Source organism: Camelus bactrianus, chromosome 11, assembly GCF_048773025.1.
Source record: "Camelus bactrianus isolate YW-2024 breed Bactrian camel chromosome 11, ASM4877302v1, whole genome shotgun sequence".
NCBI classification, from domain to species: domain Eukaryota; kingdom Metazoa; phylum Chordata; class Mammalia; order Artiodactyla; family Camelidae; genus Camelus; species Camelus bactrianus.
In genome coordinates, this window is record NC_133549.1 from 39,889,778 (window position 1) to 39,912,436 (window position 22,659).

The 22,659-nt window shown below is 48.6% G+C and overlaps 2 protein-coding genes across 3 annotated transcripts in view; one reads left to right on the forward strand and one right to left on the reverse strand.

Annotated features, from left to right (window-relative positions):
- Positions 1 to 1,472: 1,472 nt before the first annotated feature.
- SFXN2 (sideroflexin 2) lies at positions 1,473 to 21,034 on the reverse strand. Of its 2 annotated transcripts, none has more exons than XM_010970979.3 (12): positions 20,931 to 21,034; positions 10,810 to 10,994; positions 10,459 to 10,629; positions 9,434 to 9,532; positions 8,280 to 8,355; positions 7,892 to 7,977; positions 6,542 to 6,602; positions 6,108 to 6,174; positions 5,421 to 5,470; positions 5,058 to 5,107; positions 3,541 to 3,588; positions 1,473 to 2,702 (listed from the first exon to the last, which is right to left on the reverse strand). In XM_010970979.3, exons 2-12 carry the CDS (start codon positions 10,968 to 10,970, stop codon positions 2,597 to 2,599), a joined length of 975 nt encoding a protein of 324 aa, XP_010969281.2. In that variant the 5' UTR covers positions 10,971 to 10,994; positions 20,931 to 21,034; the 3' UTR covers positions 1,473 to 2,596. The 2 variants fall into 2 exon arrangements, with proteins under 2 accessions (XP_010969281.2, XP_045363512.2); XM_045507556.2 differs by lacking the exon at positions 20,931 to 21,034 and adding an exon at positions 20,591 to 20,725.
- Positions 21,035 to 21,212: 178 nt separating this feature from the next.
- The window catches only part of ARL3 (ARF like GTPase 3), a 28,268-nt gene continuing 26,821 nt past the window's right edge, over positions 21,213 to 22,659 (forward strand). Inside the window, exon 1 of the mRNA XM_074373706.1 lies at positions 21,213 to 21,366. Within this exon, the coding sequence (XP_074229807.1) occupies positions 21,364 to 21,366 (3 nt within the window). The 5' untranslated portion in view covers positions 21,213 to 21,363. The remainder of the gene's footprint in view (positions 21,367 to 22,659) is intronic.

Genomic DNA, 22,659 nt, shown 5'->3' on the forward strand with positions numbered 1-22,659 from the left:
GCCACAACTTCCCTTCCTCCCTTTACCTGAGAGCTCAAACTGAGCTACTGGACAGGGCAAATACTAAACCCTGCCCAGTCTGGATTAGCACTTCTTGCACCAAGGCATTTTAGTCACCTACCCACTTCTTTCCACATCCCACAGGAGTCAATTCAAAGAAAGCAGAGAAGCCTTACAAAATAGAGCTGAGATGAAGTTTGGGTGAACTCTCTAATATGCCTCTGAACTGCAGCCACTACATACTCCACACTTTTCCAAAAGAGTGATTGTCTGTGAAGAGAGGAGGAATGCCAGGAGGCCTAAGGAGCTGAGAAAGAAAGAAGAGGATTGTGCGTTCTTGAAAGAACATCAATGCAGAATTGCTTCCGAGCTCTGGCTAGCTCTGGTAATGTTTTTCCTATTTGCCTTTGGAAATGGGCAAAGCTGAAGCCAGATCTCCAGTCCTAAGAAAACTAGCTCAAAGACACACTTTTCTGCTCAGATAACAGCTAAAATTAAATTGCACATGTTACAGCACGGATAAACTTTGAAAATATTATGCTAAGTGAAAGAAGCCAGACACAGAGGGCCACATACTGCGATTCCATTTATATGAAGTGTCCAGAATAGGCAAATCCATAGAAATAAGAAAATAGATTAGGGGTTGCTAGGGGCTGGAGGATGAAAGTAATAGGGAGTGGTGGGTACAGAGTTTCTTTGGGGAGTAATGAAAATATCCTGGAATTAGACAGTAGTGATAGTTGCACAACATTGTGAGTATGCTAAAAAACCACTGAATTATGCACTTTAAAAAGATGAATTTTATGTTATATGAATTATATTTTAATGTTTTTAATGGATAAAAAATCAAATTGCGGGCAGTGCCTTGACCTCAGGGAGGAGGCCCTTTCTCTTTAGAGTGTCTCCCCCAGGAGTAGTGGTCCTTAAGTTGTGGTCCCCAGACCAAAAGAATCAGCATCACTGGGAAATTACCAGAAATGCAAATTCACAGGCTCCAATCCAGACCCACATCGTTAAAAATTCTAGGGATGGGGCCCTATAGTCTGCGTTTTGAGAAGTACTCCAGGTGAACTCGATGCATGTTAAGAACCATTGCTCCGGAGTATGGGAAACTTTTTGGGTAAAGGGTCAGATAGTAAATATTTTAGGTTCTGCATGCCACATACATAGGGTCTCCATCATGTATTCTGTTCCTTTCTTCACAACCTTTAAAAACTGTAAAAACCCTTCTTAGTTTCCCAAGCACACGAAAACAAGTAGCAGGCAGATCTGGACCCTCGAGCCATGGTTTGCCAACTCCCGCCCCAGAGCAACACAGCTCTGGTGGTGGGAGAACTCTGGAGCCTCAAGCTAAGACAGGTGGATTTTCCTCTGCAGTAAGGAAGACAAACAAGGGCCTCCGGGCACCAGACAGGTTCCCTTTAGAGCTGCGATATCCTCCCCCACTCCATGGCCAAAGTAAGACCAGGGCCTGCTTTCCATCCAGGCTTTATTAACTCAGTGTGCAGACAGTTCGTTGTGCTCTTCCAAGAAATGTGTTCAATTCACAGTAATATCCTTTGATCAGTCAGTAAACTCTACTAGACAAAACTCATACGGACATTGGCCCCACGTCAGCCACAACAACCCCCTCCCCCAGGAGCCTGAGAAAGCCCCTCAAGCCGCCAGGCTGGGAAGGGCGAGCAGCTGCGCTTTGCTGTGTGTCCTTTAAGGCTCTTTGGTCCTGGTTGATTTCCTCTCAGAGGTGTCCAAATAAAACTTCCCTTTCCTATTCAGTACACACCAGTCTTTCTTTGGTGTTTAAGCCAATGGGCTGAGGAAGGGAGGTAGCCAGGAAATTATACCCACTAAAATGTGCAGTTAATGCCTACAGACATCCTTTTTACTCACAGTGGATTTATCTCTCAGACACAGAGAAGTAGAAGCAGATATGATTTCAGGGCTGGAGAACAAAGCCAGTGTCGACAGACAGGGCTTGAAGCACCACGAGACCTCTGCCTCACCCAGGGTCCTTTGTTTTCCACACTAAGAACTCCTGGGTGCCTGATAAACTCAAGTTTAGCAAGACTCCCAAAGAAGCTTTGTGACCAGGGGCCCTGGGGAGGAGAGCAGGGAAGAGCTTTGAGGAGCCTCAAGGTGACCTGGCTTCTTCCCTCCCCCTTCCGCAGAGAGCCAGAGCTGCTGGGTGAAGGTTCCCAGCAGATGAGGAGGAAGGCAGGCTCTTCCTCAGTACCGGCCAGAATCAGAATCCCAAAGGGTTCCTACTTTTTCCAAATGGTTTCCTTGAGTGTCTCCCACAGGTCCCAGCAACTTCTCCCTGTGGGGGTCTCAGCTCCTGGTCTGCAGGGGATGGGGCTTAGGGAGGGCAGACAGAAGACGTGGCCTTTCTCCCCTTGTTCACTTTTATCCCCTGGAGTCCCATAAATCTAGGTGCCTGGGTGGAAGCATGAGGCATCCTCCCACCCCACCCTCACTCCCCGAATCCACCCTGGCCTTTAGGCCCTGTCGGCCAAGAGGAATGAGGGCACAGGTACCCACGGTGGCTAAGGAGGCACTGGTAAGTATGGGTACGGGCTGGTCCTCGCTGGGTGGGCATTTAGAGGCCCTTATTGAAGTAGACATAAGGCACAGGCTCTCCATACTTGGACTTGGCCCTGATGCTGTCTTGGAGCTCTGGTTCCAGATAGGAGACTGGCAGTTCGCTGAGAAGAGAAAAGGGGGTTATGAGCATGCCACCCAGACGAACAGCAAATTACTCTCAGATGAAGTCCAGCTCAGATGCCACCTCTAAGAAGCCCTTCCTGATTTTTCCATCAGAATTACTTCTGGCCTCTGTACACCACACTATGCTGCTTTTACATCTCTTGAGCCCTGACTTCATTCTCCCTGGTGCTAAACTTCCATCTCCTCCACAAGATTACAAGCACAGTGCTCAGCACACAGGAGATGTGTAGCAGATGACACTGAGCTGAGAGTACTAAGACAGGGGAAACGGGCATCTTCTGCGTATATATTCACGCGACAGCTGGTCTCCTGAGCTAGTCCTCCCCCCACCCCCTGCCCCAGTCTGATGTTTCCCTTCCTGCCTCCCACCCACCATCATCTCTCTTCATCCCCTGCCCGCCCCTCCCAGGACATGCAAGGGGAGAGGCCCAAGCCGAGCCCCCTCTGGCAAACATTGTCCAGAGTTAAGTACCTACCCTTTTGTTCAATTTCAAAGACCAGATCCAGCCAGGGGGGATGTAGTTAGTAAGTCAACCAGCAGGGACAGAAAGTCTCTTACTGTTCCCCAACCTTCTCTCCAAGGCAGCCTTTGCTCCACTGGGAGTGAGTAACTCATCCCTCTGCCCCTTGGAATATCTGTTTTGGTTTACCATTCACCTGGGGTTAAGAGGCCCAGAGTTTAGGCTGATAGGCACTTGTCCTTGGACAAATGCTGCCCTGCCTGCCCTTCCCTCTCTCCTTCAGGACAGCAGGCAGGTCAGGGAGAGCAGGGACAGGGTGTTCAGGGAAACAAAGTGAGGAATGAACAGCTGATACCATTTCTGCGGGAAGAGCCCACATGCCACTGGCACCATGAAGATGAGGCTGGGAGAAAGAAGAAACCAAAGCGTTAGAGGGCATCTGGCATCTCACAGACCCACCCACACCCCATCTCTGAGCCCCCCAAAGGAAGAGGGAGATGCCTGTTCACTGGGCCCATAGCTCCTCTCCCTCCAGCCCTTCTGCTCTCTCAGTGCCTGGAGACTCACCCTAGCACGGGATAAAATCAGTCCCTCTCCACCCACTACCGCTCAACCCCCATCCACCATTGTTCAAGCAGATGAACAAGACAGTGGAGTCACAAGGGAGCACGAACAGCAGCCCTGAAGGCCACAAGCATCCGCTGATGGAAAGTAGTGAGGGGTGTGGACACAGGGACCTGCTCCTACACTCGCTGAACACCTGGGCTTTTGGAGAACAGTGAGGGCAGAGCTTCTCAACCTTCACTGGGCATGTGAGTAACTAGAGGAGCTTGCTCAAATGCCACGCTCATTCCGTAGGTCTGGGAAGGGGCGTGAGAATCTTTATTTCTAACAAGCTCTCAGAGGATGCAGGTCCAGGACCATATCTGCAGCACTTGGGGTCTAACAGCCCTGGGTCTGTTTCCCAGCTCTGTCACTCCCTAGCTGTGCCATCTGGGGCAAGTTCCCTCTGAGCCGGCAGAGGGAGGGCAAGAGCGCCTAGCGTGAGGATTCAGTGAGCTAACACGTGTGAGGCATCCAGCCCACGGTAACTGCTCCTTCAGAGGGACCTCAGTTAGCAGAAGACAGTCTAGCATAACGTTAAAGATCTGCTCTCAGCTCCGGTGATTAGCAGCTATAGTTGCTTGGGCAAGTTTCTTCATTTGTAAAAGATGATGACAATACATAATACTGTCGAGGTATATCTACCTTGAGGACTGAGGGAATGAGGTGAAATTATAGACATGAAACATTAGCACAGTGGGGACACACGGAAAACATCCCATACATGTTAGTTTGGGTTGCCGTCATTCGCCTTGTGGTCCTGCAAAGCATGAGGAACCCTGGGACACGTGGACACGTCTAGTCAAGAGCAGGCTCCTAAGAACCCTGCCCTGACTCCTGGTGTTTCCTCCTGTGTGGCGCTGGGACACCTCATGGGCCCGGGCTGTGTCATTTTTGATACTGAGATATAACTGACACATAACCCTGTGTAAGTTTACTACCGGCCTTAGGAACACCTCTATCGCATCATGTGATTATCATTTCTTTTTTGGGGTGAGATGATCTCATTGTTTTTGTCTCTTCTCTAAAACTGCTGCAGGCCTAAGGTCAGAGGGGAGACCCCAGGACAGCAGGGCACCCACAGGCTCCACTTTCCACACAGGGGTATTCATGGAACCAGCCTGGTGTCCTCAGAAAGATGGGGTGAGAGTGCTCCTGAGGGGCCACAGGCATCCTCAGCCTGGGCACTACGTGGGTGACAGTGACACAAGACAGATCTTGGGCACCCCAACCACTGTAGAACCCAAACCAAGAAAACACATTACTCACAAGCACCCAGACAGCATGATCTGCAACGGAGCGTGCAGGACCCGGACTCTCTGCGAGGGAACAGAGAAAAGAGAGACCCATGTGGGACTTACATCCATTCAAGTGAACCCCACACCGGTCAGCCAGCTAGAAACCCGCAGGAGTGAAACCCTGGCTCTGATGGGGAGGACAGGGGTTCTTCTTGGTCTCTGCAGACAAGGCCAAGAAACCAAGAAACGGGCCACCTGCAGGGACTGGTACGGGCCCTACTTGAATGAGGTGCAGGGTGGGAGCAAGAGGGAAGGATAAGAGGGTCAGGAGCCCCCCGCAGAGGTGTGGTCGGGGCACTGTGGGCAGGGAAGATGCAAATGAGAATCCACTCACCCTCATGAAATGCAGTTTCTCCAGCCTTTCCATGACGACCGGCAGCAAGACTGGAAGAGACCAGGGGAAAGGCTGGGGCTGGGCTGTAAGACTCCCCCTCAAGACCCCTTTCTGAAGTCAGATCACAGACTGAGCGTGAAGTTCCAGAAAATACTTTTTATGTGGGAAAAGAATGAATGACTGTGTAGGCACGGTCATACCCGATGCCTCCCCAAAGGCCCAGCAGAAAGATGCTCCCCACACCTCTCAACCTGCACACCTACAACAGGAGGACACGTACCGCAGGCCCAGGTACACGTCCTTCCCCAAACTCAAAACTACCTTTGAAGGCTCACGGAAGTAAGTTTTGTATCCTACTCTGTATCCTGTCCCTGCTGGAGGCAAAAACCAGGGCAGGGGACTTCTTTCCCCTATCACTGTCTCCCCGGCACCCACACGATGTCCAGCACATTGACAAACTTAAGGAATGTCTGTTAAATGAAAATAAAATAACTCTCCACCAAATCTCTGATTAACTGATGTGACAGGAATTAGAGCGTGGCTCTGCTGTGGCTTTCAGCACTCATGCAAACCAGTTTAAGAAGCAGGGCTGTGGAGGCTGGGGTCCCACCCCACCCCCAAAGTGTGGCTGAGGTCTCCATCACGCATTCCAGTGTACCCCAGGATGGGAGGGCTTCCCCGTCTTACTCATGCCAGGGGCTGCCATGGTGATCCGAGAAATAACCACCTGGGTGATGCCTATGGCCGCAGCTCTCTGAGGGCAGAAAAGAGTTAGTTGTCAGGAATGACCTTATCCAGTATCCATAGGCTGCACCGAGGGCTGGGTCAGGTTCAGGGCCAAGTCTCAGCTGGTAAAGGGGAAGGGACGGACTTGTCAGGGGCTGAGTGACCTCACCTGACCCTCCCCCACCCAGCCAAACTTTTATGGCTTCAGGACCAGAAATGCTGGAGAAAAGACATGAACAGAGACATGCAGGGGAAATCGATGGGGAAGGGGGATGGAGTCAGGGAGAAGGTTCTCAGTCCTATAGTGGGGCCAGGGCCTGCTCTGACCACTAAGAACCGGAGATGGTACGAGAGGGAACTCCATCCTCCCACCCCAAAGGCAGGCCTCTGCTCACCTGGGAATGACCAAGCTCATTGTGGTTCCTGTCCTTCACGCAGATGCCCTGGATGAGTTCCCTAAACACAGACAGGAGGTGCTAGACTTGGGAAATGGGTGCTGGAAGCCTGCCACCAATGTGACACACCAGGGGACCGGGGTCAGGGCACTCAAGCTCTCAGAAGCCACCTCCTGCAGCCTGGCCCCGGTGCCTCCCTCCGCACTGCAGAGGCTGGGATTTCAGACGGGATCCAGGGCAGCGGCTCAGAGAGGGCAGCTGTGCCCTGACTGCCTAGGCTGAATCTGGACACTGCAGTGTCAGTGTAGGATCTTGAGCACGTTCCCTAATCCTTCTAAACACAGAGTTATCCTCATTTACAAAACGGGGATAACCATGGCACCCACTTCACAGAACTCGGTGGGGATTAAACAGGATAAGGCGGCAAAGTGCCGAGTCCAGTGCCCGGCAGTGCCTGCTCCACCGGCAGAAGCTGCTCCGGCTGTTATTCTTAGGCCGGCTGCTGACAGCGCTCTGTCCAGGAGTATGCAGGTGTCTGGGGCGCATTCACTCGCTGGAAAGAACAACTGGATGGGGGAGCGAAAGAGGCGGGAGCAGTGTACACGCACGACTATTCTGTAGTGTGCACTTTCTGCAGGGGTGACTGTGAGAACTTTCCACTTGCTACCAGCCCCAAGAAAACGCACCTTATAGATATTGGTGTTGACGATGAAGGCAGGGTGACAACAGTGGCAATGATACAGCTCATGCTGATGCAGCAGTTCTTACATTCCAGGCACTATTTTGAGTGCTTTACGTTTATTACCTCATTAAGTTTTATAACAGGGAGACAGCTACACCTTCTCTAGTCAAGAAACAAGAACTGCGAGACACAGCGGGTTTCTCCTTTTACCTTTCCTGCTGTGCTGCTTAGAGCCCAGTGCCTGGTAAACATCTATCTGCCCCTCTGGCTTCTTTCTAAGCTTCTTGGCTCTGTTCTATCTTTGGACACCTTGCTCTGCTACATTTCATTCTGTAAGCCACCCCCAGGGCTTTGGAAGTAGGCAGAGTTCACAGCTTAAATACAGCTGCAGTTGAAAGGCTTAGACAGGATCTAGTATAAAACCTCACAGGTCCACCCTAGCTGCCCCTGTCCCACGCTGTCCAAAAAATGACTCCCACAACACTCATCACAGATGAGACCTAAGTCACTCGCCACATCGCTGTTGGAGTAGCCAGTCCTCAGGGAACCTTCAGAGGGGCAGCTCACCCCACATCCACCTCAGCCCCAAGAAGCCACACACTGCCTGGGTTTCCTGGCTTTCCCTGCTAACCTCGCAGTTTGTAGAGAAGAGGGATCCCTGTACTCACTGCTGTCGCATCATGGGGATGTTGACACAGTTGGCAGCAGCCACAGCGGCAAAGGGCACCCAGCGGCCCACCAGCGGTGGGGCTCTCTGTTGGAGGAAGAGAACAATGGGAGTGGGAGATGGGAATAGAGAGGGCTTAAGGACAATAAAACAAGAAATCAGACCTCACTACTGCCACGCATCCAGACACCCAGTCTGGGAACCCAAACTTCCTCAAAGGCTCAAGAAAGACTAGCCTGGGGACAGCCCTGCTGAATTTCCCACCGCTTGGCTGGGCGCCAGCCATAACACACCCAAATGGGAAACAGCCCCTGCCTGGGGGAAAAGATTTTCCCTAAGACTTTGCTGCCCCCTAGTGGCCACCATGCCTATAGCCGCCCCAGACCTACCTTAGTCAATGTGTTCATGCCCACAGCAGTGGCCACCGCGGTGGTTGTGGCTGTGATATAGGAAACGGCCATCTGCCTAGTGGAGGAAGGAGGTGTTTGGGAGTGGGAAGCCCTGCTGGCTGAGGGCAGGGCCATAGTCAGTGATAACATCTGGAAACATGGCTTCATGCCTGAGAAGCTCATGTGGTCTGTTCCCAGCCTCATCTTGTGATCCCCCCACCCCCAACTCACTCAGATGCTCCAGCTCCCTTGGCCCCCTTTCAGCACTCCATAAACAGGCCAAGCACTTCCCTGCTTAGAACGTTTGCATGCTGCCACTCCCTATCCGGGGAATTCTTCCCTGGGCTCTTGCATGGTTAAATACTTACCTTTCAAAACTCTGAAATGTCAGATCTACAGAGAAGACTTTCCAGACCAGCCTGTCTGCACAGATGCCCCTCTGCAGTTCTTTATTTTGTCACCTGTTTATTTCCTTAATGGCAGCAATCACCATCTGAGATGATTATGCTTGTTTTATTTATTTTATATTACTTGTGGGGGGAGGTAATTAGGTTATTTATTTGAATGGAGGAGGTACTGGGGATTGAACCCAGGACCTCATGCGTGCTGAGCATGGACTCTATCACTGAGCTATACCTTCCCCCATGATTATGCTTGTTTTTTTTTATTTTATATTATTGGGGGGGGTGGTAATTAGGTTATTTATTTATTTATTTTTTGAATGGAGGAGGTACTGGGGATTGAACCCAGGACCTCATGCATGCTGAGCATGGGCTCTACCACTGAGCTATACCCTCCCCCATGACTATGCTTGTTTTCTTAAAGGACCTTAAAACTCCAGGAACCACACGTCTTACTCAAATGTATTCCCAGCACCTAGAACCATGCCCAGCACCTAGTACACACTCAAGAAGTATTTGTAGAATGAACGAATGCAGGAACAAGTCTTCAACTAGTCTAGAAAGAAGATACCCTTCTAGTCAGCCTAATACTTCCAAATCCTGAAAAGGGAAACTTGGCCACCCACCCAGGGCAAACCACAGCCACAGAGCACGGACAGGTGGGAACCCTTTAGAAGGGCTGTTTTCCTGGAGGCAAGAGGACAGCCACCCGCTCCAGGCCCATGCAGACAGCCTGGGCTCCAGGTCTCCTACCTGAGCGACGTGGGAGAAGCTGCATTCCTGTTGGTGTAGTTGACTAAGGCATTGAATGACTGGTTCACCCACTGCCAGAAGATCACTGCTGGCATCGTCCTGCCGGGAAGGGAGGCCCGGAGAGGCAGAGAGGAGGACGGAAGGGAGGGCTTGAGGTACGGCAGTCAAACCACATTACCTGCCACTCCCCACGCTGTTCCCATGCTCCCTCACACACCTGGGCTTTTGCACAGGCTGCCCCCCTGCCTGGAACATCCACACCCCTCTCCCTTTCCGTATATGGCTGGATCCTGCTCTGCTGAGAGAGCTCTTCTTCCTTGGAACCTTCCTGACCCTTCCCCTGCCCTTCCTGGGACACAGTTAGTCATCCATGCTCTCTGCTCCCACAATCCATATTCTCCCCTCAACCTACCACTTTGCAAACTGAACTGTGACTGTTTCTTTCTTGGTCTCCTCAACAAAACTGGGAGCTCCTTGAGGGGAGTTACTGAAGTCTTTATATTCCCACACCTGCCCCAGGCCTGGCTCAACGACTGGGTAAACGAATGCATGGAGGTGTGAGGAGGGGTCACACATCCAGCAGCTACAAAGAAAGTTTTCTTTCCGCAACTGGGCTGAAAGGGTCTTCCTAATTTTTCACTTGATATTACACTATAAAGACACATTAAACCCACTGTTGGATAAATACCTTTTAAAGAGGGAATGAGGATCACTCATTCGTGGAGGGTTCTAGAGAGGACTGCCTCAGTTCACACAGCCGGGCACCGGCATTTCCTGGCTGTGTGAACCTGCACAAGTTCCAGAACCTCTCTAGAACCTCAGTAAAATGGAGATGAAAATAGTACCTCTCTGCTGGGCTGCTGAGATTAAATGAGGTGAGGCATGCCAAGAATTTCACACCGTGCCTGGCATCTGGCAAGGGCCCGATAAAGATGGCTCTCACTTTATCTTGGGAGGGAGGGCTCCCTGCCTAGCAGACAGATCCAGGCAGCTGCGCCTGGCACCGCCTGGCCCCCGGGTCACACCTGTAGAACTGGAGCATGAAGCCCGTGATGATCATGCCACCGGGGACCTGGAAGGACATCCGCCCAATGACGTTCATCTTCTCCCCAGTGTCGGGGTGGAAGGCCGAGTCATACAGCTTCTTGGCATAGAGCAGCTGCTCCACTTGGGTGCCCGGGGGCGCAGCCCCCAACCTGCCACCCAAGGACAACAGGTAGAGTTACTTCCCATCGCCCTACCCCGAGTCACCCTGCTCCTACCTCCCCATCCTCCCTGAGCTCTCTGCCTATCCCCTCATCTCCAGTTCCCACCTCCCCCCAGAGCACCCACCGACATCGCCCCAGTGCCTCCAGCCCATTCCCCTAACCGCTCACCTGCTCTTCTCCACCATCACCTTGGCCCAGTCCAGCTCCCGCTCTGGTACCAGGACAGTGCGGGGATCCGTGATATTGAAGAAGTGCTTCACTCGCCCCAGGAAAGTGCTCTGGTCCCAAAGCGGGGCATCGATGTTAAAGCCAGACAGGTCAGCCTCCATCCTGCTCACACATGAAACTGCGGACTTAAGGAACATACGAAAACTGAGGATTCAAGAATCAAATCAAAGCCTGCCCCCAAGACCTTGAGCCCCTCCCGCTGTTGCAGACTGGCTGCTGTCACCTGCCACCAGCATCATTTGACTCAGCTCAAGAAGGGCCCAGTGAATGGTCACCAGTCTGAGCAGTTGGGCACCACATGTGTTTCCTGAATGCCTGCTGGTGGCCAGCCAGGTGCCTGATCATGCTGTGGGGGAGCCTGGAAAAAGGGACCCCACAGTGCCTGCCCCTGGGGAGCTGGGTCTGACGGGAACCAGAGCTCCCTGTGAAACAGCAGATAATAGGTACAGCAACAATAAGCACAGGAGACGAGAGGAGGCGGAGACGTGGGGACACAGTAATCAAGGGGGGTTTCCAGAAGAGGTGGAACGTGAGTGTGGCCCCAGAAGATAGGGTAGACCAACCTGAAGGAGGAAGGGGCACAGGACCTCATTAAAAGTAGGAACAATCACTTTTAGACAAAGATAGAAACAAACATGGTATGAGATCGCCTTCATTTCAGCGTGTGTGTGTGTGTGTGTGTGTGTGTGTGTGTGTGTGATGCACACCGGCCCTGAGATCTCGGGCCATGGCTGTGCGTGAGGCATCACATCTGCCCTCAAGGAACTACAGAACAGGAGGTAGACAGACAAGCCAATCAGCAAGGACAGTGGTGTGAACAATGCTGTTGACAGACACTGGGAGCAGTGGAAAGACAGAGAACTACAACTGAGATGACCACATCTCCCAGACTGTCAGGGGCTATTGTCCTGGGGGAATTATTAATAGCAACCCTTTCCACCCTCAGAAGTGTCCCAATTTGGACAATAAATTATAAGGTCACCTTATCTAAAATGGACAAGGGATTCTGAACATGCTTTGTGGGAACAAGAAATAAACGATGTTCTGAAGGAAGCGTGTAAGTTAGCTGGATGGAGAGGTATGCCAGGCAAAAAGAAGAGCCAGCGTTTATAGCACACGGTGTGCGGGGGTACTTGCCAATGGTGACCTGCCAACAGTTACGGAGCTCCTGCTCTCTGCTTGGTGCTTGACATGTATTATCTGAGTTCACCTTCACAAGAACTCTCTAAGATAGAGAGACTCTTAAATTTAACCCCATTTTATGGATGAGAAAACCAAAGCACAGATAAGTAACTTTCCCAAGCCACACAGGCACTAGCCAATGGCAGAGCTAGGATTTTAATTCAGCCTAATTGACTTCAGAACTCTTGCCTATAACTGGGTTCTGGAATCCATGACTTGAAAAGTTTTAAGGTAGGTCTGACAAGCAAGGAGCTGGGAAGTGGTCACGCCTGTCCTCACAGGAGAAAAGCTGAACAAATTGAAAGTCAGCAGGTCATCCTAGACCCATCGGAGAATTGAAGTCACAGGGTAAACCACTGCCCCCAGGCAGGACTTGAAGAGACAAGCAGGTACACGGAATGACAGCTTAGTGGGAGCAGAAGCCTGACACTGGGGCAAGGACCACTGGAACACTTAAACTGTAATTGACAAATTTCTGGAAGTTCGGTGTGGACAAGCTTGAGAGTTAAAAATTCGGTGGCAGGGACTCAGTCTTCAGCGGCAGGTGGGACGGAGACATACTTTTGTGAGTTTTACCTCCAGAAGCCCACCAGGTTCTCAGGGTGAAAGTCAGACAAAAATCCCCTAGTGCTTCTGGCAGGAAGACGGGGAAAGTGACTGTTCTGAAGTAGACCCAGAGGCCTCTGCAATTGCTAACAAGGCCTGCCCTCAAAGGAGCCCAGCCTGTTTTACCAGAGCCCAACCACCTTGGGTTTCACCAGAACCTGACTGACTTGGGGAAGGGGCATACCCGGCTCCAGCGCCTTCCTGTCTCGTCTCACCTAAAGGGGAGCCTGGGAAGGACCTGTAAAGGTCCAGGGCACTGTCCCCAGGGCTGTAGAAGACCTCCCTCCCCTCACACTGCAGGGGGCACAGGGCAGGTACAAGAACAGGGAGAACTGAGTAACAGCAGGAAGAACTGCAAGTCTCAGACCTTATTTAAGAAGAAGTCTCCAGAAACCTGAAGACAACAGGGAAGACAGAAACAAAGGACACTGGAGGAAATTTAACTTTGACAACTACAGCTCAGCAGACAGGAATCACAGCCTAACTCCTCCTCCAGAAAAATGTAAAGCCTCATACACAGCTGGCTTTCAACAAAAAAAATGACAAAGCATTCTAAAAGGCAAAAAAACAACCAAAAAAAAAAAACACCTCCCCACAGTTTGAAGAGACAGAGCAAGCATCAGAACCAGATGACAGAGACTCTGGAATTATCAGACCAGGAACTGTAACTATGATTAACATGCAAAGGACTCCAGTGGGAAAGTGGGCAACTTGCAAGAACAAACAGACAACATTAAGCAGAGAGATGGAAACTCTAAGAAAGAAACAAAAGGAAAGGTTAGAAGTCAAAAATACTGTAACAGTAATGAAGAGTGCCTTTGACGGGTTCGTCAGTAGACTGGACATGGCCAAGGAAAAAAATCAATGAGCCTGAATATGTATCAATATAAAATTTCCAAACTGAAAAGTAAAGAGAAAAAATAATTAAAAACAAAAACAGAATGGCACATCCAAGAACCTTGGGACAATTAAATAAGGTGTAACATATACATAATGGGAATACCAGAAGGAGAGGAGAGAGAGGAGCAGAAGAAATATCTGAAGTGATAATGACTGAGAATTTTCCAAAATTAATGACAGACACCAAACTACAGAACCAGGAGGCTCAGAAAACATCAAGCAGGACCACTCTTAGGAAATCTGCACCTAGGCATGTATATTCAAACTACAGAAAATCAAGACAAAGGAAATCAAGAAAGAAGTCAAAGGGAGGGGAAAAAAAACCTTACCTATAGAAGAACAAAGATAGGAATTACATCAGACTTCTCTTCAGAAACCACGCAAGCAAGAGTAGAGTGAAATATTTTTAAAGTTGAAAGCAAAAAAAACCCGTAACAACCCAGAGTTCTGCATCTAGCAAGATTATCCTGTAAAAATAGACATTCACAAAAAAGAATGAAATAATGCCATTTGCAGCAACATGGTTGGACCTATAGATTATTGTACTAAGTGAAGTAAGTCAGAGAGAGAAACACAAATATCATTTGATATCACTTACATGTGGAATCTTAAAAAAAAAAAGATACAAATGAACTTATTTACAAACCAGAAATAGACTCATGGACTTAGAAAACAAACTATGGTTACCAAAGTGGGTGGGGAGTTTGGGATTAAGAGATACACATTATTATATATAAAACAGATAAACAACAAGGACCTACTGTATAACACATGGAACTATATTCAGTATTTTGTAGTAATCTATAATGGAAGATTCTGAAAAAGAATATATATAACCAGAAATTGACACAACATTGTACATTGACTATACTTCAATAAATAAATAAATAAATAAATAATAAAGAATTCAGGACGAGGGTATAGCTCAGTGGTAGAGTGCACGCCTAGCATGTGTGAGGTCCTAGATTCAATCTCCAGTACCTCCACTAAAAAAATAAATAAATAAACCTAATTACCCCCACCGCCCGAAATAAAAAGAATTCAATGAGGGTTTTTGGTTTGTTTGCCACATAAAAGGAAAACTCAATTTTCCCTTCCTGAAAAACTACTTTTGAGTTAAAGAAAAAACTGATCCAAATATACCAAGATTAGGCTATTAGCACCTAAAAATATATGTATGTATATGTATAACTGAATCACTTGAAACGAACACATTGTAAATCAATTATACCTCATTAAAAATAAATAAACAGATTAAAAATGAAGTAGAAATAAAGACTTTTTGAGACAAACAAAATTGAAGGAACCTGTTATCAATAAACCTGACTTGCAAGATGTTAAAAGAAGTTCTCCAGAAAGAAAGACAATATGGATCATATAGTCTGACCTACATAAAGAAAGAGTGTCAGAGAAGGAATAATTACAGGTAAGATGAAATACTTACTTTTCTTATTCTAATTCTTAATAGTTAACAAATAGATAACAGTTTGCTCAAAACAATAACAGCAACAATGTATTTGGTGATTACAGCTTATCAATAAGCGAAACAAATGACAACAATGCTATCATGGATGGGATGGAAGAACTGAGAAGATTCTATTCTAAGGTACTTGCACTACCAGACAAGTGGGATAGTGTAATTTGAAAGTGAACTTGGATTAGTTGTAAATGTATATTGCAAACTCTAGGACAAGCACTAAAAAATATTTTCATTGGAAGTATAATCTATATGCCAAGAGAGGAGAGAAAATCGAGTTATGTAAAAAAGCTATGGCTTTCGAACTTTTGCCTGAAAATTTCAGGAAACCATTTAAAGATTTTAAGAAGAGTGACAAGATCACATGTGTAGTTTAGAAAAGAATGTTCTGAGCGATCATGTGATAATCAACAGGGTGTTGTAGGACCTCATAGGATGCAGAGACCAGCTGGAAGGGAACGCCAATAATCCAGGCAAGAAGAAGTGGGGCTCAAAGGAACCCAGAGGCACCCAAAGTAGGAGGAGGAGCAAAAGGAGAGAAGCTTTGAAAGCAGCAGAATGTGAGGATTTGCTGAATGACTAGGTACAGGAGGAATACTTTATCACTCAGGGCTCAACCACAGAAACAGGATCAGTAGATTTTCTATCTATCTATCTATCTATCTATCTATCTATCTATCTATCTATCTATCTATCTATCTATCTCCTGAATCTCTGACCGGGTTGGGGGGTGGTGGTTAGCCCCTTTTTACAGGGATTTCATTTGATTAAGTCAGGCCACCCAGGATAATCTTCCTTTAGATTAACTCAAAGCCGACCAATTAGGGACTTTAATTACATTTGCAAAATCCCTTCACCACAGCACCTAAATCAGTGTTTGATCAAATAACTAAAAGAAGGTGTGTGTGAGGGAGAAGCTTCTCCCTCAAAGCCCCTTCCAACTGGAAACACAGCAGAGAGGGAGTCCTGGGCAGTTTTTCTGGCCTGGCTAAGCTGACCCATCACAAATATCTAGAGTGACACCAGGGTTTCTGACTGAGGCAATAATGTGCTAAGACAGAATACAGAAATATAGGCTTTGAGGGAGAAAACAGTGAGTTTGCTTTTCCCCATGTCGAGTTTCAAGTGCTTTGAGGCTTTCTTAAACACAAAGGCTGCCACCTTTGCAAATGCCGGTCCAGAAGGCTATTCCTTCCCCTTTTCACTAAATAACACCTGCTCATCCTTTTTCTTTTTTTAAAGAATAATTTTCAGATTTACTTGTATATCCTCTACTACTAGGTCATTTGTCTTTTTTCTTGAGGAAAAAATCACCTTAACTGAGGACTTTCCACATATATTCAATCACAAGTTCACAGGCATGGCTTGAGCAAGGTTTAAAAAGCTATCTTCCAGGGAGGGAGGGCGGAAAGGTACAGCTCTGTGGCAGAGTGCACGCTATGCATGCACAAGGTCCCAGGTTCAATCCCCAGTACCCCCAATCAATCAGTCAATAAACCTAATTACCTCCCCCCACAAAAAAAAACAAAAAAAGAATTAAAAAAAAAGCTATCTTCTTGAGTTATATGATCACCTAAATCCAAAAGCACTCACAACCAGCATTTGCATATTACAGAAAGGAAACAAATAGCTGATGGAAGCCACAGACCCAGTCAAAAATAAAAGTTTTATATTATGTAGTAAAATGAAAGGAGACATCTACTCAAGGCTACTACCTTAATAAAGATCCATGGGTTATGACAGAGGGAAATTACAGCAAAGCTACCTCAGAATAAACAGCAGCTTTAAAAGCAGGTGCATTAGCAAAGAACTTCAAGGGCCCCAAAGTAGCCTTTTGCTCTCCAGAGACAGTCTGAGTTACCTGCAAGGAAGCATCTATTTGTCCTTCAGCTCTTGGCTTAAACCTCCTTTCCGCAGAGAATCCTTTGAAGGACCCCCTTCCTCCCTCCATGCAGCTACATCAGATGCTCTGCTATAAGCCCTCTTGGCTCCTCACTTTTTCTTGAGAGCCCGGCCAGTCTGTCATGATACTAGGTGGTTTTATCTTAATTAATGCCTACATTCCCCCACTAGGCCATACGCTCCTTGAAGCCAGGAGTTGGGTCCATTTTGCTCCCTACTGTTGCCCCCATGCCTAGCGCAAGAATTAGAGTATCTGCTGAAGAAGAAGTTCAGCTGGTCAGCAATTGGATGTTTAGGCTTAAAAGCCAGCATGGAGGTCTGGGTTAGAAGTAAAAGAGAGTGTGAGCAGCATTGAGGTAGTTTAAGATAAAGTTTCCCAGGGAGAATATACAGACTGGGAAAAGCAGAAAGCTGAGGACGTATCCTGAAAAATCACTACATTTAAGAGGCAACCCAGAAAAAGGAAGCCCCCAAAGATGAGATCAATCGAACCACCAGAGAGGTAGGAGGCAAGAGTAGAGCCAAGAAATAGGGAAAGAGGTAGAGCAGTGGTCAATTTTTAGATTTTTTTGTTTGTGTAGGAGTGACTTCAGCAAGCCAGTAAGTCACCTCCCCAAGAGGAAGGAGAGGCCCACCGTGGTTTCCACCCCTGAGGGGCCCTGACTCCATTCTGGAGCAGAGCAGCAACCTCTGGCAACCTCTGGCGAAGTCAGAAGCCCCACAGCAGCTGTCCATTGCTGGAACTCTGCCTTCTGCCCCTCCTGCTCCACCACAGAGCCCACGGGAAGGCCCTGGGCTCTGACCTCCCAGGACAGGCTGACTTGGCTCCTGCAGGCTGGTCCAAAGACCAAAGGCGTTTCACCCAGGAGTGGGAGTGGGGAAAGAACTGTTTCCCTCACTTGACAAGAGCGAAAGGATCGTACGCTGCCTTGGCTTACAGAGCCCCAACTCCCACCAGATGGAGATGGTCCCAAATGCTATTCCTGGGCCTCCCCTCAACACACACACACCCATCTCAAACATCCATCTCCACCCGCATCCCAAGAACCCAACACTGGAAAGTCCTCTGCCTTTCATAATGGAAGCACCTCTATGTGAAGGGGTAATCATTTGCTAAATCAAGCAAGAAACTTTGCCTTTGTTACCAAGGTCAGGATAGGAATGGCCCAGTCCTTGTCTTATGTAAAACAAAAGGGAAAAAAATCTAAATGTTATGTCTCAACATTTACCCCCCCATATCACTGCCTCCCAGTGGGGACAGTTCTGTGACTCCTTCAGGGCAAACTCAAGCCCTTCTGGTACTTACTTCCGTAGCATCCTGTCCTCCTTCACAGCAGGCTGGGCTTTTGTAACTCTTGTTATTTACAGTTATTTGCATAAAATTTGCCAACCTTGGCGGATGGTAAGGTTCATGTTGTAGCCCTCATTTCCCTCTAAAAACACTACCTGCCTATCTGAAATGTATTCCAACCTATTCTTGGGTTCTCTGGGCATCAAGGATGTACCCCCCTCCTCTTTTTTTTTTTTTTTTTTTTTTTCTCTTTTTTGGTCAAACGCAGAAACTGCCTTGGTTACAAAAGGAAGAAGAGGCTTTCTTTCACAAAGCTGAAATTTGTCTAACCATCCTAGACTGATTCCTATCTGGTCTCTAAGTTTTCTTCAACAGTTAAGCTCCCTCTTCCCACACGAGTCATATCTAATACCTCCTAAAAAGGTGACTATCATGTCCAGAGTTCCATTAAAAGGAACAAGGCACTACAAGGAACAAGGGGAGAGGCGGAAATCAAACAGGTGGTTAACCAATACATCCCTTTCCTTCCGGGATTAGAGAATGTCACAACTCAAAGACATTAGGGATCCAAGATCTCAGCTTACGGAAGAGGAAACTGATGCCTAGGAAGGTTCACATAGATTGAGCCAGCATGGTGAGCAGCTGTGGCACACATGGTCCTGCACTGCGGCAGATATAAACACGAACAACAAACAGATCCAGTCCTGTTTATTCAAAGATCTAACAATAGCTGGGACTTTATTTTCCCAAGGTCACAATGCTTAGGGTCACCTAGAGAGGTACTCTATCCACTACAAGGCACATGTCTTAAGAAAGAGAGAGAGAAAGAGGAGTGAAAGTGGGAGGAAGGGAGGGAAGAGAAAGGAAAAAACAATGAAATAACCTACTCCCTCTCCTAAAGTAATGCTCATCCTTCCAGGGAGAGCTGATTTTCTCTAGCAAACACTGTCAGGACTTAAAAAACAAGGGGGAGAGTGTAGCTCAGTGGAAGAGTGCATGCTTAGCATGCACGAGGTCCAAGGTTCAATCCCCAGTACCTCCATTTTTTTAAATAAATAAATAAACCTAATTAGCCCCCCCAAAGAACTTAAAAAACAGGTTTCCAAACCTCTTCTGGGGTATCCTCTTGCAAGGGAGGAGGGGGAAGTAACCCAAGATTTCCCTATCTGACTCCTTAGATAAGGAGAAAAAAACATCATTGCTGGTACTCCCCTCCCAACAGAGGAAGATCAAGGCAGTTAGACTCAAGAAGTTCAGACACAAAGACCACTCATATGGTGAGAGCTGGTGTCCAGGCTGCCTAGAGCAAGTTGGAGAATGAGACTAATAATTAAACGACAGGTCCTGGTAGTATATGCCTATGTAAAATCATGTGATTCCGAGGCAATCATGTTAGACATCAGGCAACTTAGAAAGAGAAGACTGCCTTGCCTTTTTCACACACTCACACACACACACACAAACAGCAGGCTAGAGATGGGTGGATGGAAGGAGTGTATGCTCTGAATTAACCATTCATCTTGTACCTCCTTAGTCAAGGTTCTGAACTGAGTTTTCTCTCCAAGGATCTGAAGCAGGCATGCAGGTGGCAGACGTTTTTAAAAATACTTTAGTTGAATGCCTAAAAAGCTAAGGACCATCCGAGGAAAATCTGCCTTCGTGCAAATGATCTTAACTAGACTGGAAAGCCTGCTAGTCGTAAAAGAAGCAAAGTCCAAAACCGGGATGGAACTATTAATAATAGCTAAGCCCCATATAGCACTTCCTGTGTGCCAGGTAGTGTTCTATGTGCTTGACATAGAATAAGTCATATAATCCTCACAAGAACCCAATGAGGCGCATGCACACACACACGCACACACACACCATCTGCAAACCTCCAGCTGTAACATCATCTGTGCCCACACTTTATCAGCTCTTAAAAACTTCTGGGTTTACATCTCAGGTATAAACCACTCTGTTCCTCCTACCTGGACAATACAAGAATAGTGTTTAAAAGCACTTCCTCAAAAGTCAGAACTGGGTTCAAGTCCCCACTCTTAATGCTTAAAATTTCTAGGGTTGTAAGGATGAAATGAAATTTTGTATGAAAAGCATTTCACTAGGAAGGACGCAGTTTGCCATGTAATTTCCCCCTGCTGTGCCTCCAGAGTCTGGAATAGGACCTGGCACAAATGAGGGAACTCTTCCTGTCCTCCGCACGGGGAAGAGGTGGGAGGCAGCACCCAGAATACTTCTTTCTTGCCTGGAAGTGCAGGCCCATTTTTGCCTCCTTCGGATTGCAGACAGTGCACCCACCGGTCCAACGTAGTTCAGCAAAACCATCCATCCCAAAACGCCTTTCACCCCCGCTGTCAGCTCACCCCAGCCCTCAGGGCCAATTCTCGGGCAGTTTCTTGCGCTCCGACAGGCAGCCTTCCCACCACCGGGACTCCTCCAGCTCGGATTCTAACTCAGGTGTATGGAGATGGGTACGCAACCTATGACGCCCCCGCCCCCCAGCCAGGCACACGAAAGTGCTGGGGGCCATAAAGGAGAGGTCCACAGGTTGTCCCTCCTCGTGCCACGTGGCTTCAGCAGGTGGAAGCCCAGTCCGAGCCGCAGCCCAGTCTGGGTAGTGTCAAGACAGAAATACAAGCTCCCTCCCGGGATGTGGGGACTGGAGGTAGATGTGGCAGACGGCCTCTTCCCAAGGCTCCTTACCTGGTCCCGGGAGGAATGCACTGAGACAGCTGCTACTAGATGCAGCCCGCGTTGGCAGCCGGCCGGGAAGCACTTCTGGCCTCCTCCCGGGAACCGCCCCTCGCCCCGCCCCCACGCCCCTCCTTACCAACCAATGACAGACCGGGCGGCCCCAGCCAGCCACGTGGTCAAGTTTTCACCATTCGCTGCGTCCCCACCAGCCCGCCGCCGCCTCCAACCGCTCCAGCAGCCCGCCTGCGCAGTAGGCGGGCACGCTTGCGCACTTTGAGGAAAGCGGAGCTGGACCCCGCCCCGTCCTGCTGCTTTGCTCCTCCGCTGTGCGTGAGAGGGACGTTGGGGGCGGTGCCGCAGCAGTTGCCCCTGGTAACGGGGGAGGCAGCAAGAGGAGGAGGAGGTGGAGGAGGAGGTGGAGGAGGAGGGACTCGGCGGGAGGATGGTGAGTGTGGGGGCCCGGGTCCCTCTGGAGCCAGTCGGTCACCCGCCTCCCTTCCCCAGGCCCAAGGCTGGGCACTGCGTTTAAAGCCAAGCAGGAATGGACTGGCGCTCAGCCTGCTGTCTGGGTCCTGGATTGATTTCGGGGGACGGCGGGGAGCCCCGAGCATGGGCCCTGGAGGGAGATCTGGGCCTGGGGAGGAAGGCGGGGCTTGTAGCGGGTCCGAAACTAGGGGAAGGGGCTGGAAGAGTACGTGGTTGTCCCCGTACGGAGCCTGGGCTCCATCATTACTTTGGGGACTGGAATGAGGGCGGATCCGAGTTGCTGCAGAGAGCAGTCTCTGCACGCAGGCTTAGGTCTTCCCAGGGAATCGGCCTCTCCGCGCCATAGGAAAGTGGGGTTCGTCAGCACCCGGCCAAAAGAGGGGAGAAGGGCCAGCGCTACTGTATTTCAGGTCGCGCTGGCTGTACCAGGGGAGATGGTAGCCCAGCTCTTCTCTTCCTCGCTATGCGCGGGCCTCTAGGGGGAAGGGTAATAAACCCCAGGACACAAAGAGGTGCCCCTGGGAAGGGGTGCCTACTGGATTTTACGTCTTCTCAGTGTGTGCGTGGCGGGCGCGCTTCTGCAGTCCCGAGTTATTTTTTTGCTGAGGGTTCTCCAAGGTCTGGTTGTTGGTGATGGCCCGTTTCCCGTTTAATACTTAATCCCTGTCGGTGGAGGCAGATTTGCTGTCTGGTCCTTAGTATTTCTTTCGGAACCTGTTGTAACCTTCCTTTGCATATGACCACAGAGAACCAAAGGTCTTAATCTCAGTTTGGAGATTAAAACTGGAGAGTGGCCATCAATTTGGGGCAAGCCTTTTTTCTGATCAGACTAAATTAAAGATTTCCCAAATTGTAAATTATGATGTGTGACATATTTGACCATTGATGCTCTGTTCCTTGCTGATTTCTCTGCAGTTAGTTGGAGGATGTTAAAATGGAATTGAGTGGTTTTAGAACTAGTCATAGAAAAGAACTGATTTTGAAGCATTGAGAACAGGTTGGTTGGCTTACCAGCTGCAAAGAGCTAGCACTCAAACTTCTAGTTACTTCCCTGCCCCACCTCCAGTCTCTTTTTGACTTTTAGAAATGTTGAACCACTTCTAATTGATTTATGAAGTAAGAAAACACTCGATGTCCACAAGGGAAAAATATATGTACGTTTGGTCAGATTATTCAATGAGTAAATTTTGATAGGAAAAAAATTTTCAATTGATTTAACGTTGTCAGACTGTTAAAGAAGTAGAATTATTTG

Excerpts from the sequence above, each read along its gene's own strand:
- SFXN2 (XM_010970979.3), bottom strand. The coding sequence starts at position 10,970 with ATGGAGGCTGACCTGTCTGGCTTTAACATCGATGCCCCGCTTTGGGAC. Across the intron at positions 10,630-10,809 it reads GTGATGGTGGAGAAGAGCAG|GTTGGGGGCTGCGCCCCCGG; the intron begins GTGAGCGGTTAG and ends CTTGGGTGGCAG. Across the intron at positions 6,175-6,541 it reads ATGAGCTTGGTCATTCCCAG|AGAGCTGCGGCCATAGGCAT; the intron begins GTGAGCAGAGGC and ends TTCTGCCCTCAG.